This window comes from Colletotrichum chrysophilum, assembly GCF_026319265.1.
Source record: "Colletotrichum chrysophilum strain AFK26 chromosome Unknown scaffold_23, whole genome shotgun sequence".
Classification (NCBI taxonomy): domain Eukaryota; kingdom Fungi; phylum Ascomycota; class Sordariomycetes; order Glomerellales; family Glomerellaceae; genus Colletotrichum; species Colletotrichum chrysophilum.
Window position 1 is genome coordinate 410655 of NW_026517310.1, and position 23968 is coordinate 434622.

Below are 23968 nucleotides of genomic sequence, written 5' to 3' on the forward strand. Positions count from 1 at the left end.
AGTGTCAAACTCTCTGGGCGAAACGGTGCGGGTAGGGGGGTTGGATGTCCCTGATCGACAGACTTCGGATGGATTGAGTAGCGGAACGTGTCAGCGAAAAGGCAGAGTGACTTTAGGACGAAGCTTGTAAGAGTGAGGCGCAGCCGTATGTATTTCAGCTGGGGCGCCAGGCAGTTGTGAGTTGCGAGAAGCTGAAAGAATGCTTTGTATTGTTGTGGACGTCTAGCAAGTAGAGGCAGAGAGATGTATGTAGAGGCAGATGGACAGAGAGATGGATGTTGAGTAATGGGATGGATCGTGGGCGTCGTCAAGAGAAGACGGGAGCTATTTATCAAAAGCGCCAGACTCAAGGCCGTCCACCTCGGAAGGGACCCTTTTTTCTTTTCTTTTTTTTCTCTTCTTGTCCTTTCTTTCAATCAAAACATGCAGCTGCCAGTCAGTGCCTTAGCAAGCAGAAACAGCAACGGCGGCCAAGTGTCGTAAGGTACCTAGTGCCATTACCTTAGCTTGGCCGTCCGCCGCTGCCTCAAGTGCAGCAGTAGTCGCACTGGAGAAGCTGTTTCCTGGCACCGCGGCACGCCAAGAGCAGAATGGAGGAAAGGGTGGGCATCACACACCAAAGACAGGTCTCATGACTCTGCGGGCATCTGGCAGGTGGCTGGCTCTCGTGGCCCCTTCCAGTGTCTCTCTGAGGTGCTGCTTACCACCCCGCCAACCTTCTCCAACTCCTCCATGTCTCTACCCCAATTGCCCAAAAGCGATAGTCACCAGAAGAAAACCGCCAACAACGGGCAGAGAGAAGAACGCCATCCTTACAGACGGTGAACACACCCCGCAATGGCAAGGCCCGTTCTCGGTGCTGCCCCCCTTCCCCCTCCCCCTCCCCCCTCTCATCCGTCCCCCGGATCTTCATTGGTCGCATGGCCAGGATTTCCGTCGCCAGCGCTGCTTAGTGCCTGGGCGCGGCCGGGGGGACTCAGCGGCCTCTGCTGCAGCGGGACACCATGATGGAACCATGTTTCTGGGGAAGACATGCGGGGTTGGAGGGCAGCACTCGGACTGGATGGAACATGACAAGAGATAAACAATGGCCATGTGAGCGACCGACTTTGTTGTTGATGAAGCCTTTGATCGTGATGTTGGCTTCGAGAGGGCCCCGAAGGTCCTAAGGAATGGGAGTGAGACACAGACAATGACGAACAAAGGAACCGAGGTGTTCGTCTTCATCACTAACAGAGAGAGAGGAAAAGCGGGGTCCTGTTTTAATCCCCAAGCGGTGCCCCTCACTAATTAGCAGGAAACAAAGACCCTTCACAATGCTGCGTAACACCAGAGATGCCCTCTTCCCCCGCCTGCTCGACTGGACAGTCGTTCTCGCGGAAGCCAAGACGGACCGGGAGGGAACATACTGGGAGAGAAATGGCGGTGTCGTCTCGGCTTCTACGCTCTCCGGGCAGAGTTGGATTGCGGTGTTTGCTTCCTCTGCAACTCTGCCAATGCCATCGAGCGGTCAGATGGTGATGCCGTCATTGACGTGCTTCGGATACGTATCATCCAACATCCAATGCAAGTGATCCAATGCATGCTTCGATCAAATTTTCCAGATCACCTGGAAGGGTCAAAAATTAAAAACTGTAACGGCGCGCGAGATCTGAGCGAGACACGGATCGGCGCCGAGTCAAGACATGGCGGCCACGCGACTCCCGGGCCCTACCGCCCTCGTCCCTTTGAACATCACCCGAGTCATGATGCCAAGGTCACCCGTCGGCCGGCACTTGTTTGACGTTACTTCATATATGCATCGCGAGTCTTTGCTCGGGGCTCACGAGATGGCGATGATCTTTTGTCCGTCTCCTTTTTTTCTGTTCGTTGGTGATGATGACAGCGAAGATGCGCCGCGAACCCTGGTGGGATGCAGACTTCTGTGAGGGCCACGAGACGATGACACCTCTGGAGCCGGAGGACGATGCAACGTCCGCTAGACTAGCACCGGTCGATGGCCTCATATCGGACCAACGTCGGCATCCAACGCTGTTGCTAGAGGCACCGATGAGGTTCCCGGGGCTAAAAGACGCGGTTTCCCTCGGTCTGGCCTCTGTGTTGGCCGTCGCCGTGGACGTCGTGCATGCCAAGGTCTCTCTCTCCACGGGCGTCGTTGCCATGATGGAATCAACATCTTGCCCAACCTGACATGTCGCTCACGTTGTCGTTGCACTTCTGGAGATTGCAGACGTCCAACGAGATTTTGGGTCTCCGTGGACGTTCAGACGACTTCCTCCCCCGTCAGATACACCGCTGCCCCAAGAGTTTATGCAGTCAATGATCAGACAACACCAACATGCAGATGCAAGATGCACCCCATCGGCCGTCCGCTGCCAGGGCAACTCAGTCATACCGCGCGTCGTATTATGCGTGAAGACTGGATTCATGCTGCTTGCATCCCATTCGGACGACGTCCGCGTCTCTGTTCCTGCTTCTCGTAGACAGAGAGACCCGCTCGCGGCCCGGCGTGGTGCGTGTCTTGATGCCCATCCTATCCCGCCCACCTGCGGAGGGATGCCTGGCCGGGCCGGGAATATTTAGCCTCGCGACGGATCGGTTAAGATGCGCGCTATTGATGGGACTGCCGTCGAGGCGCCGCATTGCGTGACGGAGATCTCGGGGGGTCCACTTCGGGCTGCGGCTGGGATGGACTGGACTGGACTTTTCCATGTCAGATTTTTTGCCTGCCACATTTCCCATTCCCGCGCGCTCGGCGCGATGTTGTTATGTAAGTAAAGTGCTTGCCGGCAGGATTACGATAGTGTCGTCGCGAATGGGTGTGAAGATGAGTATGCCTTGAATTACCTCACCCGGAAGTTGTCCAGAACAGTGCTTTATTTCCTGAATGTCCCGACGGAAACGAGGCGAAGCACCGCGCCAAGTGCGTTTACTGGGGAAGGCGATTGCCCCAAGATATCAGATGAGCTTGACTCTGCCAGGGGACGCGGCGAGCAGCCAATGGCGTCCATCATGAACGAGGCGAAGTATCGAGTGAGGTTGTCGCTGAGCGGGAAATGGGCGATGAGTGTCATGTCATCGGAACTCTTGTTTGTGGTGGATTGCGGTACCGACCAGACGGATTGCGACCGAGACTGTATCCGTATCTCTCTCGTGTCACAGTCGATGATGGGTCTGATGTTGGTTTACGCTTCTTTGATTCCTCATTACCTCGCCCCGGGAAGCCCCTCAGGCCGTGTTCCAGACCTTTGCGGCTCGCTGGGCCGTCCCCGTGTTGCGCTGCGGCCCCCCATCCGCCGGCTGCTTGGTGGGTGATCACTGATGACACCCATGGTGATGGAGGGCTTCCAAGTTCCGCGGCAGGCGAATGAAGAAGGCTCCCCTGCCTCACTCGATGCCTCTGGCGGAGCGGAGCCCAACTTACCTACCTTACCTAGGAACCTAGGGTGAGTGACGAGTGAGAGGCGCTGGGCAGTCATGCAGGCTGCCCCAGTTTCCAGTCTTTGGCGATGCATAATTGGCCCGTCTGCTGAAGTAGTCACCCACACCTGCAGCCCTTGAGCCAATGGGCCAACCTTGCCATCTGTTAGTGCGGTAAGGTAGTAAGTAGGTGGTGGTTTTGCTAGTCGCTCTGCCCTTTCCACGTTGTTTGGAGTGTTTTTGAGGCCCCCCCCCGTCTTCGAATGTTGCACCGCCCCGCCAGATCCAACGCATCGAATCTGCTGCTGCGCTCTTACTTAAGTACGCCACGGCCCGGCTCCTTGTCCGCCCTCGTTACGAATACAGACTTATTCTCCGCCGCCCACTCCTGCGCAACCCGAGATCGCCAAACCCGGTCCAACCTTACCGTACCCCGCCGCCCGCTTTTGAGCCTCACGTCCCGAGAGCTTGTTTGCTTGAAGACTTACCTCGTGCCTGAACTCGGAAGGAAGATATCCTTGGCAATAGATCGTCGACAGAGGGATCCTGAACACTATTCACGGATCAACACCACCCCCCGCCGCTCACATCTTGTCGGAATGGCCCGATAGCATCACCACTCCCCAACATCGCCTGCCCGTTGCAAAACACCCATACCTCTTTGGTAGCCTCCCCGGAGTATCATCACCTATTCTGAGAACCGCATGCGGGGAATTTCCCCGCCTATTCTTTGACTCGGTCAAAGCACCCTCACCCCCAGGGCTAGCTGTTGCCTCTGGACCGTCACAACCGCCTCATCTCTGGCCTTCCTAGCGGGAAGTCGCCTCGTGTATCTCGGCTCTGATCTCACCGGATCAGACTTCTTGAACCACCCCAACCAAACAAACCCCCATCTCCCACGGTGGCGTTTTACCTAGACACCAGCATACAACCCAACCTCGTTGACTCTTGTTACTGCGTGTTACTCGGAAACGACATCTGCTACTGCGAGCACTACTACGCCAACCCGACGACGACGTTCCTCAAGCTAGAATCCGTCACGGATCCGCCCATACCCCTACTATCACCCGCATCTCCCACAGCAGCCGCGCTAGGTCTGGACCTGCCGCCGCTGCCCTCATCATGGAGATCACCTACGGCACCTGGTGTCATGGAGTGTCCACTCGCCACCCCCTCCTCTTCTTCGGAGTCGAGCACGAACCTGCTGAGCCCCTTGAACCCCGAAATCACCGAAAATGAGTGCGACAGGGCGAGCGACAGCGGCCTGACGACGGCGAGCAGCAACAGCGGTGATAACAACTTCTGCAGCGCCGTGAGCCCCGTCGCCGCCGCTGCCGCTCCCGCTGGCCTTGTCGGGGCGACCATTGATATTTCGCGAATGCGGTTTGAATGCCGCTGGAACAGCTGTGGAAAGGTTTTTCGACGGCCGAGTGATTTGACGTGAGTCTTCTGTCTTCTTACTCCAGGAACCACCTCAGTGACTAACGAAATGGCCACAGCAAGCATGAGAGGTACCACATCAAGGAGTATCGCTGCGACGAGGCCGGCTGCGACAAGGCCTTTGCCACGCAAAAGGACCTCAAGCGGCACAAGAAGACGCACGAGACGCTTGACGGCGACAGCGCCGGGTACCGGTGCCGCGTCCCCGGGTGCCGAAAGGCCAAGACGGGGCATGTGTACAACCGGCGTGACAACTTTGTCAGGCACCTCCGGACGAAGCACGTGGGCATGGAGTTTGACGTCAGAGAGGAGGTTGAGATGATGTACTGAGTTGAGTTGATTGGAGTAAGGCGGTGAGGCCAACCGACTCTTGGTCGGAGAGAGAGACCGATGATGCGTTGAAAGTCTCTGTGAAGGTGAAGGATGTTTCTCTCTATTCTCTCGAACCAAGGCAACAGCAGTCTTTTGCTCTTGTTGAGTCGAAATTTCATGTTTTTGGTGGGCAAATGAGCTCAATGGGTTTTCTTGGACGGCCAAATGGGTTATGATAGACATGGGTTGGCAATTTTGCTGTTTTTGTTTCTTCTCGAGATACCTGTTTATGTCTTCATGATTCTTGGACGGGCTTGTGAGCTAGCTGTGGATGGTTCTACGGCCGAGGATATGGCAGGGAAGGTAATACCAGTATAGGAAAGGTCTTGCGTCAACTGAGACTTGATCGATGGCTTGACCCTTTCCATTACATGTACCCAATTCTTGAACGTCGTAAACACGGACACGACCAAGCGTCATCGCCCCTCCACCACCTTATCAACCAACCTAACTTCAATTCAAATACGAGCAAGAGCTTGTTCAACCGACAATGTGACAGAGCCGCAATTCCCGTATTTCTCTCTGCCGTTAGCGTGAGGCCCCGCGCTTTGCACCTGACTAGACAATGACGAAAGCAGGTGCTGACAGTCTCCGAGGCTGCATGTATCGTCCTCAGGTGATTCGAAGAAATCGTTGTGCAGATGCTGCACCCCATCACGTGGGACGGTGGTCTGTGGGAGACATGGGTAATGCGATGTTGTAGCGCAAGCCTACGAACGCTGCACATCTTGGGCGCTGGCTGCCTCGGCCTGGTCTCCTTCAACTCACAACTCCGACACTGTCTTGCCAGATGTCTTCTGTTCAACATCTTTGATTCTCTGACCGGTCTCATGGAGGCACTCGCAGCGATATCGTTGGCGGGGAACCTGGCCCAGTTCCTCGAGCATGCGCTGAAAGCGGTATCAAAAAAAGTGAGTTGCTGAAAAAACTCAGACAGTTAAGCTTGACGAGAACCTCGATCTGGAGGAAATCACCCAGGATTTCAAGTATGGATTCGCCGAGAAGCTAGGAAAGCTTCAAGTCGAAATCGATAGACGTGAAGCTAAAAATGCGACTTTGGAAGAAGCCATCACGATCTTGATTGAAAGGAAGCATAAGCGAAGAAGACTCAAGAAGGAACTGGAAACCATTGAAGAAAAAGTAGAGCTTGAGGGCAAGCTTGAGGCGATCGCCAAAGACGCAGCAGACTCTTTGAACATAATCGACTTGGACTTGAAAGGCGGCGATGACATCATTTCAAGCCTCGAGTTGCCGTTGTGTGGTTCTCGCGCTGCGGAGTATGATGTCCTGCAGGGACTGATGACCAGAGGCCTGAACGTGGCTGGCGAAATTTTTGGGCATCTTGAACGGCCTCGAGGTTCCAGAGACAACCAACACTGGGATATACCTTAAGATCAAGATCATCTCGAAAACTCTGTGGAAACAAGCGGAGTTACAAGAACTTCATGTCATGACAGATTGGATACTCTTCGAGCCCAGATATCTGCTCATCTTCTGGCCTTGTTGTTGTAAGTCATTTCGCTACGCTACCTCACGTCGATAAAAGTCTGCGGCAGTTGAACCTTCTCGTTAACATTTTCGTAGGGAACAACAACGGAGCATGCATCAAGATTTGCGAATAGCATCATCGCAGAGCGCAAAGAATTATGCCGAGCTGAATGCCAAGCTCGACATAGCCCTTCACCGAGCCCAGTATGCAGTCAATCGAGAAGTCCCCATAGAGGATGATGATGCCACATTTTCTTACCCTGAAACTCTAGAGTATCAAGGAGAAATGCAGAAATTGAGGCTCGAAGGAGTTGTTGATCATTTACATAAAATGTGGACATTGGAGAAGCAGAAAGCGATCTTGGACAGCCAATACTACAGCCAACTCGAGGATAGAGAATGGGCTATCCATGAAGCCCACGGAAAAACGTTCGAGTGGATTTTCGAAGCTGATCCTGCTGACAACGACGTCAGGAAGAACAGTGTCAACTTCATCGAGTGGCTCAAGCACGGGGACGGCGTATTTGGGTAACTGGTAAAGCTGGCTCCGGAAAGTCCACGTTGATGAAGTACTTGACTCACCACCGCGAAACCAAGCGACTTGTGAAGAAATGGGCAGGAAATGCCAACTTACTCCTTGCTCAGCATTACTTCTGGAGTCCCGGAACTGCCATGCAAAAACATTTTGTGAAGAATTCTTTTGTGAATTTTTGTATGACCAGGGATACATGAGAGGTCCCCCTTACTCCAACCACCCCCTACATGTCTAACCACCCTCATCAACTACTGCTCCATCGAGCTACAGTGCTGTCTTGAGTTCTGCCATGCAAAAGTCGCAAGAGGGTCTGCTGAAGGGGCTGCTGCGGCAAATTTTTAAACAGCGCACAAGTCTCAGGGGCGAGGTCATTCCCGATCGATGGAACTCTCCCTATGTCAACATGTTCGATCCTTGGAGGCGGTCAGAACTTGTCAAGGCGCTCGAAAACCTGGGGACAATGGCCCAGGCAGAATGGAGAATTTTTTTCTTCATCGACGGCCTCGATGAATACAGCGGCGACCAATTCGAACTAGCCAACGACATTTTGCGCATGGGGAGATCGCCAAACATCAAGATATGCGCCTCGAGCCGGCCCTGGAACGATTTGTCAAAGACAACCTTCGGGACTCCGACAAGTTCAAGAGGCTCCAGCAGAGCGACGGGGTCGCGGCCGAAAAGTTGTCGCTGGAGACCACTGACCGAGCCCAAGGTGTTTTCCTCTGGGTTCTCCTCGTTGTGCGGTCCCTCCTCCATGGGCTCATGAAAGAGGATGACATCCAGGATCTCCGGAAGAGGCTGCGAGCGCTTCCCATCGATCTCAAAGAAGCATTCAGTCAGATGCTGAACAACATAGATGAGTCCTACCGGAAGCGGACTGCGCGGTTGTTTCTCACTCTGGCCCACGCGGCGACTTCGTTCCCGGTTCTTGCCTTCCACTTCATGGATTTTGGCGACAAAGCCCCGTCCAAAGAACCTCTACCTTTCCTGAGGTATTGGACGGACGTCGACAAGAATGCTGAGCTGTTGCAGGAGATGGATCGCAAGAAGCGACGACTGATAGGACAGTGCAAGGACCTCATTTTCACCACGCCCGTCCCAAATGCGCCCGACCTCTTTTAACGAACGTGTTGGGTTTCTGCACAGGACTGTTGTCGACTTCATCCAGACTAGAGACATACGAGCGCAGCTTGAAGACGCCGCGGAGGACTTTAGCCCTGACAAAGTTCTCCTCGACGCCAACGTCGGCCAGCTTAGATCCTTGATACACCAGCACCGACTCTCATACATCCGCCCACGCCTGGGCCAGTGGGTTTTGGGGGCTTTGTATTACGCGCGCAGAGTAGAATTTATGGCCAGGATCCCTGCGGTCGACGCACTGGACGACCTCGAGGTCATCATCATGAGCGTCTTTGCAAGATGGGGGTTCGGACACGCCATGACTACACTGCTTCCGGAGGGTCCCGGAACAACAACTTCCGTAATCCCTATCATTGTTTGCAGGTATGACTTGGCGTTGTACGTCAGCTGCAAGTTATCAGACGTGGGCGTTGAACGACTAGACACGTTGGCGCCAAATTGGAGGGCTCGAGTGGATATCAAGCGAAGCTCAGGCTTTGAGTTGTGCGATCTGGTAGAAGGAGAGTATGACACAGAATGGAGGCTTTGGAAGAAGGCACAATCTTCGCTCTCGTCAGAGGATATGCCGGCTGGGATGGTTGTGCAGGCAGCGATTCCTCGCGAATTCGCTTCGCCGCCGAGAAGTCCAAAATTATGGGTCGAGTTTAGCATCACAAGTGAAGACGGCGTGAAGGGGAGGCGTAGGATGTTCTCTGCGAAGTGGAAAGGGCTCCTTCGAGGCAGGTGAGATCACATCGAGCATATTCAGTCGGCGGTGGCGACGTGCCGCCGAGCGTACGCAACGTCCTGCATTGTCAAACACCGAGGGTAGCAGCAAGCCATCACGGAATCGAGCCGACAGGTTGCGTCGCGAAATCAGGGTGGCATACAACACAGTCCGTCCCCAACACGGGAAAACCGGACCAACAACTCGTATGTGTCTGCCAAACCAATCGGGGTTTGACAGTTGAGGTTTCATTGAAGATGAACACGCGTTTGCAACCATCAGCAGAAACGTTGTTATGCTCCGACGAACGCCGCCCCAATCGTACGGATTTTCTCTTCCTTGGACCCAAAGGCACCGACTCTTGCTTGCAGTTTCATTCCGCGGGGCAGCACACGATTCAAAGCCGGCAACTATTCGCGAGCCATTGCGACGGTGTTGGCGGACGGTGGGATTTCGTTTCGACAACCCCAAGGTTCGGGAAATTAATCATTGCGTGATCGGCGTTTACCCCAGCCAAATGGGGGCACCACTGCACCAACCGCTGCACCTCAGCGTCACTGACGGTCCGAATCAATGGACATTCAGTGACAGCGGCATTCAAGAGATGCTCTGAATCACTCACCGCACACCGAACCTGATTTCCGCCTCGGTGAAGGCGCAAACTCGCCCCCCGTTTCAGGTCCAAAAGCAGAAAATCAAAGCACCCTCGCAAAGCCCCTCTCCCTCCCCACGATTTGCACCACTCCATTAAAGAACCCAAGACGGCCCATCCCGTATTCCCCTGGCATTAGACAGATTTGGCCGCCCACAACCAGAGGAAAAACAAAACAAAACAAACACCCAGCAGTGAAGAAAACGTGTCACCCCTAATCAGTGAATCACCAGGGTTTGACCCCCCAGTTCCCTCTTTTTACCTTTTTATCTCGCCCCTCTTCCGCTGTCAGAGTCGCATATCAAGGAGAGCCCACCTCCAACGCCCCTGTGTCCTGCGTCGTTGGGTAGCATTGACTTAATCTCGCCATGCTCCACCCAAGACCACTCGGCCTCATCAAAATCAGACGCACCACGCCCGAGCGAATGTGACTGTAAACAAAAAAAACTTCCGAGGAAGAAGAAGAAGAAGAAGAAAGGGCGGAAAATTTTAAGCATAATACCCTGAATTTCGGCAAGTGAGATGGCGAAGAAGAACACCGACAGCGCGGAGCTGGCGCGGAGGCTGGACGGGCAGGTCATGGTCATACCGGACCTGGGGAGGTTGATGGGCCACTGGCCCTGCATGAGGAACGCGCACGCTTCGGACATCGAGGGGCAGGTCGGCGAGTTGCTGGATCGGTGAGGGTTCTTGTGGTGTTTTGAGGAGCTGGCAGCGTGGAACTAATGAGATGCAGGACGGCCTCGCCTAGGGATAAGGAGAATGTTGAGGAGGCGAACCCGGCTTTGCTTGCGGCGTGGTAAGTTGTGACGTACCGACAATACCTTTGGCAGCGCTTGCTGACTGCGAACAGTCTGTGGCCCAATGTGTCGCTGGAGCATCTGAGGACGTTGACACAGATGGTCCTTTGGCAGGGACGGCTCGATGACTACATCGAGGCGTTGGAGTACGAGAACTCGGAGCGGGCGAGGGAGTTCCGGGCCAAGACCAAGGAGTACGTTGCGCAGTATCTCCAGCTTTCGGATCTGCCGCGGGAGCCGCCTGCGACGAGTGCCATTTCGGATTTCCAGCAGGTAGCGCAGGTGATTTGCCGGTACTATGACCAGGGTGAGTGATATGTCGTCTATCTGCCCGGGGGACCGGGAGCGGGAGCTGAGGAGGCTGACGATTCAGCAGACCAGCGGAGGGCTCTGAGGGTCAGCTTGTTCGAGTACATTGACTCAACGGTGTCGGAGATGCGGTACATCCAGAGCGGGGAGGTACCGACAGACCGGTACTACGAGGATCTGCGGAAGAGGACGGCGGGTGCTGGGCCACTTTGTGCCTTGGCCGAGTGAGTTGCCAGAGCTGCCAGAGTTGCGTATTGAGACGGGCTTTGCTGATTGGTGCAGGTTTGTTGCGGGAGTGCAGTTGTCTGGACTGGTCACTGGCTCGATCCCATACAAGCTCATGCTTGAGGCGGTCAGTGTCATCATTGGACTGTGAGTGAAGGCGAACACAGGTTCAAGGTATTCAGAGGCTGACAGACCCCAAGGACGAACGACTTGCTCTCATTGAGCAAAGAGCTGGTAAGTGACCGCAGCAGCCTAGTGGGCTGCTTGTTTGCTGACTGTGGCGCAGAGAAAGGGTCGAATCTTCAACGCGGTGCCGGTGCTCCTGTGGAACGGCGAACGCGGCGAGCTGGCGGAGGTCGTCGAGCACGTGGTCGGAGAAATCGAAAAGGCCGTCAAGAGCTTCGACGTGTGCGAGTCGAGGCTCATCCGCCAGTACCGGGGTGAAGCGGACCACATCCGGCTGGTGGCCGAGGCTCTGAAGACCGTTTGCACCGGCAACTTGGCCTGGAGGTAAGTACAGCTCCCTTCATCTCGTTGGATATATCGCTGAGCCCACGGATAGTCTGGAATCGAAGAGGTACAAAGTGGGCGAGCCGGGCGAGGACGGCAGTTTGGAGCAGGTGTTGAGAGCTCCCTGAGTACGACAAGCGGACGACAGGTGAACAGCAGATGGGCAGCAGATGTCGGAGAGTTGGATGGTAATGAGCCCCGGTGATCGTAGAGGAAAAAAGAAGGCCACGACGGCCAGAGTAGAATACCCTAATGATGAAATGATACCCAAGCCCCGATAGTCGACGCAGGTGTTCGAAAACGGCAATGAGCTGAGGCCGGTGTCGACGCGGCCGCCGGCGCGCGAGAACCTTGACAGATGCTTGGAAGTGGAAAATTGGAAGGAAAAAGAAAGGTGAGGCTTTTCGGGATGCTTGATATAATTTGACGGCCGCACGGGCGGTTGACCGTTTTTACGAAAAGATTGCGAAATGGGCGTCGTTGGCCGTGTCTCACAAGGATGAATGTGAGCACTTTGGGCTGTACCGGGGGGGCTGCACGTCGCTGTGATGTCATGCTGCAATTTCCCAGCAGTGTCTCAATTGAGCCCTCGGTGCAGGTGCAGGTGCAGGTGATGAGGCACTAAATCAAACCTGCCCCCTGCTTGAGGTAAGGTGCTTGTCCTTGCTGCTGAGGTGCCCTGCCCCTCCCAAGCTTTACCTTAAGCTTTCAGCTCGAGAGACAGAAGGAAGGCTCTGAGAAACATTAACTCATCCATCATCCCGCTCTTTCTCTCATCTCATCGCATCAATTGCGTTTTCAACCATTACACACGTCTACATCTACACCTACACAATCCATCATACACAATGGCTTTCCGCGCTGCTGCTAGAAGAGTCGCCCTCGCCCGTCCCGCGGCTGCAGCCAGGGCGTTCCACTCGACGCCCCGCGCCTTCGTCAAGGTCGGCGACGCGATCCCCGACTTGCCGGTGCTGGTCGAGAACTCGCCGGGCAACAAGGTCAACCTGGCCGAGGAGTTTTCCAAGGTCAAGAACGGGCTCATCATTGGTGTTCCCGCGGCCTTCTCGCCCGCCTGCTCGGCCACTCACGTCCCGTCGTACATTAACCACCCGAAGCTGAAGGAGGCCGGTTCCGTGTTTGTTGTGTCGGTTAACGACCCCTTCGTGTAGGTTTTTCTCGGGTTGGCGTTTCTAATCGAGGACCACATATTGACAGGTTTACAGGATGAAGGCGTGGGGTGAGCAGTTGGACCCCGCGAGCCAGACGGGCGTATGTTGAGTCTTTCCGGGGATTTTGTTGAGAGATTGGTTGTGTGCTGAATGTGTCGCAGATCCGGTTCTTGGGTGACCCGACCGCGGAGTTCACCAAGCAGCTTGAGCTCGACTTCGATAGCGTCGCCATCTTTGGCGACACCCGCGGCAAGAGATACACTCTTGTCGTCGAGGACGGTAAGGTCAAGGAGGCTCACGTCGAGCCCGACAACATTGGAACCAAGGGTGAGTAGGCGGTTGCGTTGTTTGCTCCAACCATGGTGACTGACAGCTTGGACAGTTTCTCTGGCCGATACGGTCCTTGCTTAAGCTCGAACATTGTCTCTGGGCAGAGAGGAGGTTAGATGGAGCTCATGTTCACCAAACTGTTGGGAAAAGAAAGATTTAGAATATCGGCGAAGGTAGATTATGAGAAATCTGAGAGCGTTGACCTCTACCACCTGCCAATCAAACCTTGCCGCCACATCGAAATGCTATGCAGTCAGCCATGCTGCCCAATGAATAGCCAGTTGTCGTCAAATTTATGAGGCTCTGCAAGCGGTAACAATCTGCCGAGATATGTATCCCCGGCCTCGTCTTCAGCACGGAAGGCAGACGGAACGGGATCAGGTCATGAGACGAAAGCCGGCTGGGAGGACCCGACTTCCATGGCCGGCGTCGGCCAAACCGGAGCCACATGGTGCCGGGCCGTTCCCGCCTGACAAATGCTTATCAGCCACCGCCACGCTTATCAAGCCAGCTTCAGGGGTTTATCGATAAGAGTGACAGGACTTGATAACGGCGGGGCCGAAGACAGTGGTGGGTGGTGCGGTGCATGGCGCTCAGGGCAAGTCAGGAGGCGCCATGCAGGCTGCAGGCGGGCAGGGAGGGCACTTGGGGGCAGTTGGCAGTACCCGAGTTGAGGCCTCAAAGTTGCATCAGAGGGGCATTGACGCTGCTTGCTCATTGACAAGGAGTCACCTGCACATTGTCGGATGCAGCCACTGGACAGACTGCTTTGCAGAGACTGGCACGAGGGCTGCTGAGACGAGACTTGACTGGCCTTTTAATAGCAGTTGATTGAATCGACGTCGAGTTGCAGGCCACGGGAGTGTCTTTGTGTGTAATGCCATCCAGAGAGCCAAAGCCAACCAACCCCTCAGTGCCCCTCTGTGCCGCAGACGCATCACAATGCTTGGCGCAGTTGCATTATCTTTGACAATGAGCCCCTGGGTGGCGCTTGCCTCTGGTTTCCCCAGATTCATCAAAGCCGGAAAGGGGAGGAAGGTGCCTTGAATTATTAGAACTTTAACAGTGCCAAATGACGCTCAGTCAGTCGGTGCATCTACCATTATTGGCAGTGAAAGTGGAAAGTGGTGACCGGTTGTTGGTCATGAAGCACACTTCCTTCCTCGACTCCCAACCCCAGGCAGACACTCAGTCAGCCAGCCCACTTAAAAGCCAGGCCCCAGGAGCACCACAAGTACCCCTCACTTCACACAGGCAGCAAGATACCTAGTCTAGGTACTCTGTACCTCACTCGGTGCCTCCTCACCCTCACACACTGGAGCCCACTCCTCCTCACCTTCCAACCAACACCTCCGTCATCCAACCCAGCCCACTGCCAACCAACAGCTGCCCACTCAGCACACAAAGCACACACAGCAGCAGGTGCATCTCGCGTTCAGGCACTGACTGACCGAGAGAGAGAGAAAGAGGTTGTGGTGCATTATACTGTAGGTACATTGAACACCTTAGACCAGGAGACTCAGACAGGGCACTGGGCCTAACACCGCCGTCCCAACTCCCTCCCGCCCTTCATCCACCCATCCGCCCACCGCACCGCACCGCACTGCACTGCACTGCACCTTACCTCACCCAACCCAACCCAACCTGCGTCCCATCCCACCTCACTCACACCTTACTTCTCTCTCTACCTTACCTGCCGCCATCTTCCTGCCTACTTCCCGACCATCTACTCCGACGATCTATTGCCGCCATCTACGTCCAGCGTGCCTGATCACTTCTTTGGCCTTTTGCACCCATCCCCGAACGCGCAGGCACCTATCGAGTCGCTCTTCCTCTTACTAATCCCCAGGTGACTCCTTTGGCCCCCTCTCTCGGCCCTCCTCCTGGTCTCTGTCGTCGGTATCTACCTTGGCCTTGGTATCGCCTTTGGCCTTATTGTCCGTCGACGTCTGCACACCACCCACGAATAGGTTACTCGAACCCTCGACCGCTCGACGCCGCCTTCGCCTCAGGTTTTACTTAAAATCAAATCCTCTCGCCGTTTCCACCTGCGGAAACCCTCCCCTCGCCAACATCCCTCGTCGGCACCATTCCTCCCACCACGCGGAAGCGAAAGGCCGCTGAGGCGACGATATCCTCCGAGTCCCCAGACGCCTTGCCCAACAAGAGGATAGCCTCAGCTGCCAACCAGACCCAGCACGCTCCCCCGACACCGGTCACCACAGCAAGCAACGGCATGGATTCCGAGGAGGACTTCATGTCCGCTCTTTCGAGCGAGGACGAGATGATGCAAGACGACAGCGGCGAGGACATGTCGGGCGCCGATGGTGCGTCCTCATTTTTCTTTATCCCCGATGCTAACCCGCAATATTCTGACGCTCCTTCTCCCACAGACTTCGACGAGGACGACTTCGATGACGAGCCCGACGCCGACCTCGGCATTATCAAGGACTCCGACAGTAAGAAGAAGGTCGCCTACGACATTTCCTTCAAGGTCTACAAGCCCGAGGACATCCAGAGCCAACAGGACGACATGATCGACGAGGTCAATATGATTCTCAATATTCGCAAGGAGGACGTCGCCATCCTGCTGCGCCACTTCCGCTGGAACAAGGAACGCTTGATTGAGGACTACATGGATACTCCGAATAAGGTACTGGAGGCTGCAGGCCTGGGATCGAACGTCACCGGCCCGCCCAAGCTAGAGGCCATCCCGGGCTTTATGTGCGACATTTGCTGCGAGGACGAGGAGGGTCTCCAGACCTTTTCTCTCAAGTGCGGTCACCGATACTGCGTCGACTGCTACCGTCACTACCTCAACCAGAAGATCCGCGAAGAGGGCGAGGCTGCCCGCATCCAGTGCCCTGCCGAGGGCTGTGGCCGCATCATCGACTCCAAGTCGCTCGATCTTCTCGTCACCCCCGAACTCGGTTCACGGTACCACGAGCTGCTCAACCGCACATATGTCGAGGACAAGGACTCCCTCAAGTGGTGCCCCGCTCCCGACTGCCCGAATGCCGTCGAGTGCCCTATCAAGAAGAAGGATTTGGACAGAATCGTCCCCACGGTCGCCTGCGCATGTGGTCATCGCTTCTGCTTCGGTTGCATCCTCAACGACCATCAACCAGCCCCCTGCGAGCTCGTCAAGAGATGGCTCAAGAAGTGCGCCGACGACTCCGAGACAGCTAACTGGATATCAGCGAACACAAAAGAGTGTCCGAAGTGTAACTCCACTATTGAGAAAAACGGTGGCTGCAACCACATGACCTGTCGCAAGTGCAAGCACGAGTTCTGTTGGATGTGTATGGGCCTGTGGTCGGAGCATGGCACCAGCTGGTACAACTGCAATCGCTTCGAGGAGAAGAGCGGCACCGAAGCCCGCGATGCGCAAGCAAAGTCCCGCATATCGCTGGAGAGATACCTGCACTACTACAACCGCTACGCCAACCACGAACAGTCCGCCAAGCTCGACAAGGACATTTATCATAAGACAGAGAAGAAGATGGTGCAGCTCCAGACCGCGTCAGGCATGTCGTGGATCGAGGTTCAGTATCTCAACCAGGCCTCGCAGACACTGCAAACCTGTCGACAGACCCTCAAGTGGACGTACGCATTTGCCTTCTACCTTGCCCGCAACAATTTGACGTCCATCTTCGAGGACAATCAGAAGGATTTGGAGATGGCGGTTGAGGCACTGTCAGAAATGTTCGAGAAGCCCGTCACAGAGCTGTGTGACAAGAAGCTGAAGGTCGACATCATGGACAAGACGTCGTACTGCAAGAAGCGACGCATCATTCTTCTGGAGGATACCGCCGATAATTTGGCCAACGGTAAGCTTAGCATAAACAAACATCTTTATCATTTCTAACCCTCCCTTAGGTCGCTGGACTTTCAACGTTGATCTTACCGGTCCTATGCCATCCGCTGCCACGGGCAGCCGCCGTTGAATCACGCGATGACTCACACGAATACATGAGAAACGGCTTGAGTGTGTAGAAAGAACGCTTAGCGCTTTATTATTGGTGGAAGGCTCATCAATCTTCTCGGTAACGGCATTGGAGGCTACAAGATCATGACAGGTTTTTTTTCTCTCTCTCTTCTTTCTCAAGGGACGGATAACTCGGCGTGAGGAGAAGCGCATCACGGGCATTGTATGGAATGGAATTTTGGTAGCAATCCGTGTGTCCCAGGCACAGCGGCAATCATTACGCAGCACATCACTGTCATCGTCGTCTCTGCTGCTGCCGTCCCCTACATCGTGCTTGACTCTCTGAACTTACGAGAACCCAGGCGATGGGTGTCATGCAAAACCCACCGTTTTCGGCCAAGTCGCGGCTTGAGTTCGTGCGTCCACCATGCCATCTTTCCCACCCGTGACCTGCCTTCTTGTAGCTGCTTCGAATCATTGCCACGCAAATCTCTGGATTACAAAGTTTTAGCCTTCTCGTCGGTCTACTCGTCGTCCATGGGCATCATGACTCGCGGTGTGTGTGTGGTCTACATAGCGGCACCACTGAACGCCGCAACTATGACAATGGTCCGAGGTCGCAGACAGGCCTTGCCTGCCCCGTCGGTGGGTGTAGGTGTGCCCAGGTGGCTGGGCCTCCCTCCTGACGCAGCGTCACGCAGGGAATGGGGGAGGGGCGAAATGGGAATCGAACTCAGCGGAACCCCGTCCGGCGGGTTCCGTCCGGGCGTCAGCCTCATCAGTCTCGACAATGTAACAGCAAACCGCATTCACGTCACATCACGGCTGCTCATTCCATCATCCACGGTCGCGAACGAGACTTTTCTTGACACCTTGCCAATGGTTTTCCGTCCATGATATATTTCCTACCCGCCGTTAAAGACTCCTACTACGCCTCAAGAAATGCATACAAAAAAAGCCGTTCTCCGTCTAGGCTCATAATCCTTCGCCACCAATGATAAACCTTTTTCCAGGCGTGCGGGGGGGAAATGCTGCTTCTCATTCCATACAGCGTTGAAAGTCCAAATGCTCTCTCCTTGATGCTTCCATTAACCTCTAAAAAATGCATCCCATCCTTGGGGGGATATCATGATGATTGTGCACTGATAGCACAGCCAGACCGGCCACTTGGGAGATGACTGGTCGCGCTCGCAGGAAACGAATAAGATAACGTCGCAATATGGGTATCGCGTCGACACATGACAGAAGACTCAGCCGTACACGAACCGGGAGAGGTTCAAGCCTCTGGGCCGCTCTTCAACTTCGTCAGATCGGAAGACATCATCGTCGTTCTCACCGTCGCTATCGTGGACGATTTGATCCTCACTCCCGCACGGCGCGTTGAGAGCCTCGACTTCTGCGAGGTCGACCTTGGGCAGCGGCACGAACGAGGGGTTAACAGGCATCGACTTCAGCAGCCGGCTCTTCCGGGGACTGCGCTTGGGGCTGCGCTGAATTGCACTCTTGGTGGGAGACAGGGCCCGGCGCGGCGGGGTGTTCTTTCGCTGGAGGGCCCGGGCGCCGATGCGTTGGAGCGGTGTGAGCATCGGAGTTGCCTTTGCCGCTGCGGTCGAGCCGGCGGAGAAGGTGACTGAGGAGGCTGCGGTGGACGGGGCGGCGGTGGATGGTGTGAAGATGGATGATTGTCTCGAAACAGCGGTTGCCGGGGTATCGGGCTGACTCGAAGCGGCAGGGCTCGGCTGAGAGAACGCAAACCTCTGCAAAGACGACCGTCTGGAGCTCGTCTCCGGTGCGGGCTTCTTTTCGGGCAGCTCCTCCACGTCGGACAGGTCACTGAGCGGGGTTGTCGCTATCTCTTCGTCCTTGCTGAACTGACTGTCCGCGCCGGTTGCCTCGGTGCCTTGACTCTCCTCTGTGCCCTGGCTTTCCTCAAAGACTGTGATTGACTTTGGTTTAGGGTTGTGCCAGGCGTCAATGTCCGCGAGGTTCAGCAACGCCTCGTCGATGGAGTCGTCAGAGAACAAGAAGCCGTCTTTCTTGCTCTTCTTTGTCGTTTCGTTCTTCGGGAAGAACTTGCTCTTTTGGGATTCCTCAGATTTCGTTTCGGCTTCGTCTGCGTCTGCGCAGAGGCGGACCTTCTTTGGCGGGCGTTGAGAGCTGCTCTTCATCAGTGCATCGATTTCGTCCATGGTATTCGTCGAGTCGCCGAGCGTGATGCGACGAGAATCAGAACTGGATGGGGCGTACTGCTCCAGCATGTTCTTGATGGGTTCTGTCCGCCGTCGAAGTAGACGTGGAGAGGTTGTTGAACGGGCGGTTCGTGTAGGGCGAGATTCGGTTGGTTGTGAGGATGATCCTTCGATATATGGTCTGGGTAGCGGAAAGACGCGGGGTACTAGGCCGTTGTGAGTGAGGGCGGCAACACGCTCTGGGTCGACTGAGAAACAGTTGCTATCCATTTCGCCCATGGGAATACGCTGATGGCCCTTGAAGTAGGAATCGATAGGCTTGGCGGCTTGTCGTGTGCGGTTCGAAGAGGCTGCGAGAGCCTCGGCGGACTGAGAGTGTCTCCTCTTAGAGTCGGACTTGGGCGACTTGCCTCCAGGCATGGGAGCAGGGATAATGGTCTCCTTGGTCATTGGGTTGACATCTCCAACGGCGACGGCCGTGGCCATCTCAGGTTCGACATAAGCACCAATGAACGGCATATCCTCAACGCCCTTACCCGCTTCGGGCTCGGTCAGGAACACCATCTCCTTCTTTGTCGGGCAGTAGACTCTCTGGTGGAGGAACGTCAATTCGGCCTGGAAGAATCGCGGCAGGTAGTTCTCCGAGATGCGGTGCTTTCCCTCGAACTGGCACATGCGGACCAATCGTTCTGGCGTCTTGTACTTGCGCAACATCCGGTAAGCCGTCTTTAGTCCCATGTTGTTGATACCCTCGAGGTAATCACAGCCACTCAGAATGGCCATACGCCGAAAGTCGGTATCCGACCAGCCCGTCAACGACACCTCCCGACATGCGCAAAAGTCCCTCCGGTTGATCTCGATACAGTTGCCGTACTGGTCGAGCTTCGTCAAGAGCCGCTTGCAACCGAAGACCAACAGATCCGAGTCTTCAGATAGAATGCCGTCGATCAGGCCTTGGCGTTCGAGGTAGACGAGCTGAGCATCTGCTTCGTACGGTGCAACGACGTACGAGACATCCAGCTTTTTCAATTCGTCGATGAGATTGCGGGCCATTTCCGGTGTCACGTCGATGGCCTTCTGAAACTCGAGGTGCGCTTGGGAGGGCTTTCCGGCCTTGAGCAGCTCCATTGCCGTCTTCTTGCTCTCATCGCGGCGTTTAGCTCTGGATCCTTCGGTGGCTGCCTTGCTGGGTAGGAAGTCGCCATCAAAGACAAGGTAGGGCTTGACACCAAAGTGCAGAAGCATCCTTACCCTGTGCATGGCAAAGTCGACATATCTGAGGCAGGGTTAGGTCACATCCGATGGCAACCTGGAATGGACGTTTAGACTCACTTGCGTGTGGGGTTGCCTTGGGCCAGGTCCACGGCGCAGGCAATGGCTCCGCGGTGAAGCCATCCGTAGGCGTCGACACCGAGCGTTTCGCCCTTGAATTTCTTGAGCTCGACGGGCCTGTGGATGGACTTGAGCAGCGGGAGAAGGCCTAGCAGAGGTGAGTAACGCAATGCACGAGGTCCCGAGGCAAGGGAGAGCAAGTACCTGAGACGCCCATTGTTGATCCAAGGGAACGGCTCGCAGGCCCTCAAAGTGCAGAGCAGAAGTTTCGAGGGCTGGAGATCGCTCTCGATCCGGGTTTCAGGCCAACAGCCGGACTGACAAAGGTAAAAACAATGCTTTAGGCCATCCGTCGAGACGCAAAGACGCGTAAAGAGGGTGGATTCGCGGAGTTGTGAAGGTCGATACGCCAAGTCAGGTGATCCGGGGGCAAATGTAAACAAAGACACTCGGCGCTATGTTTGCGGATTAGTTGCGGGTGGGAGTTGGAGTCGACTATCTACGGCGGGCGACGTTCGGAAGAGAGCTGGGAAGTTTAGTCGGAGCTGGAGGACTAGAATTCACCGACGAAGGTGAAGTCAGAGGAGAGAAGGTGTGCAGGTGGAGTGAATCGCGGGCATCCTGCACGGGAAAGGGACGTCCGGGGGGACCTGGTCCTGCTATATTGGAACGCGGTGTGTCCACCCGCGTCAAGTCATATCGCGACTCTTTTTTTGCTGTGGCCTGGGCACAGAGGAGTGCCCCGAAAGGGACTAGCGCCAGAAGCTCGGGATTTCCAGAGCAACGTCACTGGTTCCTGATCCGGCTGAAGGTTATTGGACCCTTTCCGAATTTAGTGGGGCGACAGCTTTTTTCACAGAGTGTTTGCAGCTCAGAGGATGGGATTTTTCGCCGTGGGGCACAGACAGCAGACCGACACCCAAGGCAGTGTGCAGTCGAGAGACATCTGGATCATTTCGTTCTCAATCTTTCTGTGTCTCACTGTCGAATTTTCTTCAACTCTCCTGACACGTCATTTGACCAGCCATATCACCGTCGAAATGCCTACCACGTTGTCAAAGACCCGCAAGCAGATTGCCAAGAAGCGCAACGGACATGTCGATGCACTGCATGAGTTTTCCAGAGACTCCAAGCGTCTTCACAAGGCGTCGGTGAGAGACGACAAGCTGCAGAAGCTTGCGGCCACCAGAGGAAAGAAGGAGCAGCCCATGCGTAAGACAGCTCATTTCGCAGCAGACAACGAGCTGAAAGCTAACCTGCCACAGTCACCCGTGCTTCTTACTTCCAAAAGGCTATTCAGGAGAAGGGCTCTAAGCCGCTCGACCTCGCCACTATCCAGGAGCTCATTCACGAGTGCGTCCACATCGCCAGTTCCCAGGACTTCAAGTCTGACTTTCTCCAGTTTTGTGCATCAGTATGATGAAGAGTACGCCGAGGTCAAGAAGACCCGTCGTCCCGGCCGCCCCGCGAGCGCTAAGGAGGACTTGCTCAAGCTGAAGATCTCCACCCTTGAAGACGAATACAAGGGAAACGGCTTCTGTGAGTTCTGCTATGACTGCATCGGCTATGGGGAGACTAACAAGCCCCAGACCTTCCTGACCTCACAAATGACTCCAACATCCTGATGCTCGATCGCTGGGAGGGCTCTTGGGCCTACCTCGCTTCCGTTGCGTGGGTGAGGATAAATGCCGACGGCAACATCAAGAAGTCCAGCTTCCCGCCCAAGGGCAGCTCCTAGATCATGACAGCATCACAGCGGCGTTTCTGGCGTTTGGAATCGGGAAAAGGCAGTTCAGGGGAGCAAACAGCGCATCATTCGGGAAAAGGGCACAGCCTTTCGGCTGCAGTTTCTGAGTACGGCTCTACGGTGTATTTACGGGGGTTCTTTCGCGGGCCAGCTGTCTGAGACAAACATGCGCCGTGACATGAGTCTTGTTTGGTCAACAGACAATTTCTCCGGTTACATACAGCAATGCCGTATGAGAACACGGAGGCGAAAGCTCGGATCACAGCAGGCCATGCGCGGCCAAACCACTGGATCGCCGACCTTCGCCTGCATGTTCTCTCCGCGCCTGTTACACAGGGCATCGGCGGGCGGCCCGGCGGCAAACGTGGGTGGCATGTGGCGTTCTGGGGATAGTGCCGGCTCGACCGCATCCTCTGGGCCTGCTGTATCCGTTTGGCAGGCATTTAGACGGTATCATGTAGAGAGCAAACGTGGTGATCTCGTTTGAAACACACTCGGTAGATGCCGCAGGCAAGGCTGGAACACGATCCATCGATCTCCCGGCCCAATATCAACCCACACCTGGCTTCCGTCGAAGAATCATTGGGCTGCCACGTCGCACATCAAGTGACGATTATGTTGCCCTCCGCGGTCCCTGTAGATTGTCTGATGACTGACGTCTATTTCTCCTTGTTCCAAAGGTGGCTACCCGATCCAGAGCGCGGCTGCGATCTGCCCCGAGCCTCCTGGACCAGACTACTGGAACCACGTTGTTCGCCAAACAGGCCTGTCCCAAGCAATGACTCTCGTCTCATAACTCAATCCAGATCTCTCATCCTGTCCCAGGTGCTACATTGCACAGGCGACCTCGCCATCCTCTTGAAGACGGCTAGACGCTTCCAGCTCTCTGACCGCGGTGAGCACTGCCCCTGGAAGCATCTCCACTTGACTCACCCCTCGATCCCTCCGTGGCAAGACTTCGTGGAGGATGCCGTAGCAGACCGCGCGATGTCGAAGGATCTGGATGCCGGTGCTTACTGCCTGGGATCGTTCGAGTCCTGGTACCACGAGGTTGGGCTGGCTTGTTTGGGCTTCCCAAGAGCGTGGCTACAAAAGTGCTCAAGTGTAGATATATCTCGGATGATCTTCACTGTCATCCGGCTGTCATCTACCCCTCGCCATTCTCAGCATCCCCTCCGTCGATCTTACTGATCTGCCCTGCCTACACCCGCAACTATCCGATTGAACCTCTTGCTCCTCTAAGTGAGTCCTGATAAGCACAGATGGTCGAATCTCACTGACAGTCGTTGTAGCAACATGTGCAAATACGTCACTCATCTGCGCGTCTGCAACTTCTGCAGCCATGAAGATACTGTCCTCATCTCAGAGAGGTTATGCATGCTTGCCAAGAGGAACGGGGTCTTTGGGAGTTGTGATTCAGGGATCGGCAGTGACAGCAACAGCACCAGACACCACTGTTGGAAGTGCAAGGAGAGGATCCGCCGGGTCCCACGGGCATCATCGGCATTGCATCGTGTCAGTCTACATTGATGAAAGACTCTAAGGGAAGCTACAAGGCGTTCAAAAGGATAGACGGACTGGTCACCAACAACTCTTCCCAGTGATGCTGGCATCGCCCTTGGGTTTGAGCCGGAGGAGACAAACAGGCAGATTGGGATCTGGAGATCTCAGGAATC

At 55.2% G+C, this 23968-nt stretch overlaps 8 protein-coding genes across 8 annotated transcripts; 7 read left to right on the plus strand and 1 right to left on the minus strand.

Moving 5' to 3' along the window:
* Window positions 1–4570: 4570 nt before the first annotated feature.
* Window positions 4571–5190, plus strand: COL26b_004027 (uncharacterized protein; the record flags this gene model as incomplete). Its single annotated transcript, XM_053176912.1, has 2 exons — window positions 4571–4803; window positions 4920–5190. 2 exons carry the CDS (start codon window positions 4571–4573, stop codon window positions 5188–5190), a joined length of 504 nt encoding a protein of 167 aa, XP_053039234.1.
* Window positions 5191–6062: 872 nt separating this feature from the next.
* COL26b_004028 (uncharacterized protein) lies at window positions 6063–6624 on the plus strand (the record flags this gene model as incomplete). Its single annotated transcript, XM_053176913.1, has 2 exons — window positions 6063–6143; window positions 6166–6624. The coding sequence occupies 2 exons, from the start codon at window positions 6063–6065 to the stop codon at window positions 6622–6624; spliced, it is 540 nt and encodes a 179-aa protein (XP_053039235.1).
* A 1210-nt stretch (window positions 6625–7834) lies between these two features.
* Window positions 7835–8377, plus strand: COL26b_004029 (uncharacterized protein; the record flags this gene model as incomplete). The annotated part of the gene is made up of 1 exon (XM_053176914.1): window positions 7835–8377. The coding sequence occupies one exon, from the start codon at window positions 7835–7837 to the stop codon at window positions 8375–8377; it is 543 nt and encodes a 180-aa protein (XP_053039236.1).
* A 1898-nt stretch (window positions 8378–10275) lies between these two features.
* Window positions 10276–11725, plus strand: COL26b_004030 (uncharacterized protein; the record flags this gene model as incomplete). Its single annotated transcript, XM_053176915.1, has 8 exons — window positions 10276–10433; window positions 10490–10552; window positions 10607–10860; window positions 10930–11086; window positions 11145–11234; window positions 11288–11321; window positions 11374–11597; window positions 11650–11725. 8 exons carry the CDS (start codon window positions 10276–10278, stop codon window positions 11723–11725), a joined length of 1056 nt encoding a protein of 351 aa, XP_053039237.1.
* Window positions 11726–12445: 720 nt separating this feature from the next.
* COL26b_004031 (uncharacterized protein) lies at window positions 12446–13101 on the plus strand (the record flags this gene model as incomplete). The annotated part of the gene is made up of 3 exons (XM_053176916.1): window positions 12446–12762; window positions 12821–12866; window positions 12928–13101. The coding sequence occupies 3 exons, from the start codon at window positions 12446–12448 to the stop codon at window positions 13099–13101; spliced, it is 537 nt and encodes a 178-aa protein (XP_053039238.1).
* A 2231-nt stretch (window positions 13102–15332) lies between these two features.
* COL26b_004032 (uncharacterized protein) lies at window positions 15333–17043 on the plus strand (the record flags this gene model as incomplete). The annotated part of the gene is made up of 3 exons (XM_053176917.1): window positions 15333–15423; window positions 15490–16926; window positions 16976–17043. The coding sequence occupies 3 exons, from the start codon at window positions 15333–15335 to the stop codon at window positions 17041–17043; spliced, it is 1596 nt and encodes a 531-aa protein (XP_053039239.1).
* Window positions 17044–18274: 1231 nt separating this feature from the next.
* On the minus strand, window positions 18275–20762 carry COL26b_004033 (uncharacterized protein; the record flags this gene model as incomplete). Its single annotated transcript, XM_053176918.1, has 3 exons — window positions 18275–20489; window positions 20546–20693; window positions 20750–20762. 3 exons carry the CDS (start codon window positions 20760–20762, stop codon window positions 18275–18277), a joined length of 2376 nt encoding a protein of 791 aa, XP_053039240.1.
* Window positions 20763–21585: 823 nt separating this feature from the next.
* On the plus strand, window positions 21586–22283 carry COL26b_004034 (uncharacterized protein; the record flags this gene model as incomplete). The annotated part of the gene is given in 4 exon segments (XM_053176919.1): window positions 21586–21757; window positions 21811–21931; window positions 21948–22084; window positions 22135–22283. The coding sequence occupies 4 exon segments, from the start codon at window positions 21586–21588 to the stop codon at window positions 22281–22283; spliced, it is 579 nt and encodes a 192-aa protein (XP_053039241.1).
* Between the last annotated feature and the right edge of the window lie 1685 nt (window positions 22284–23968).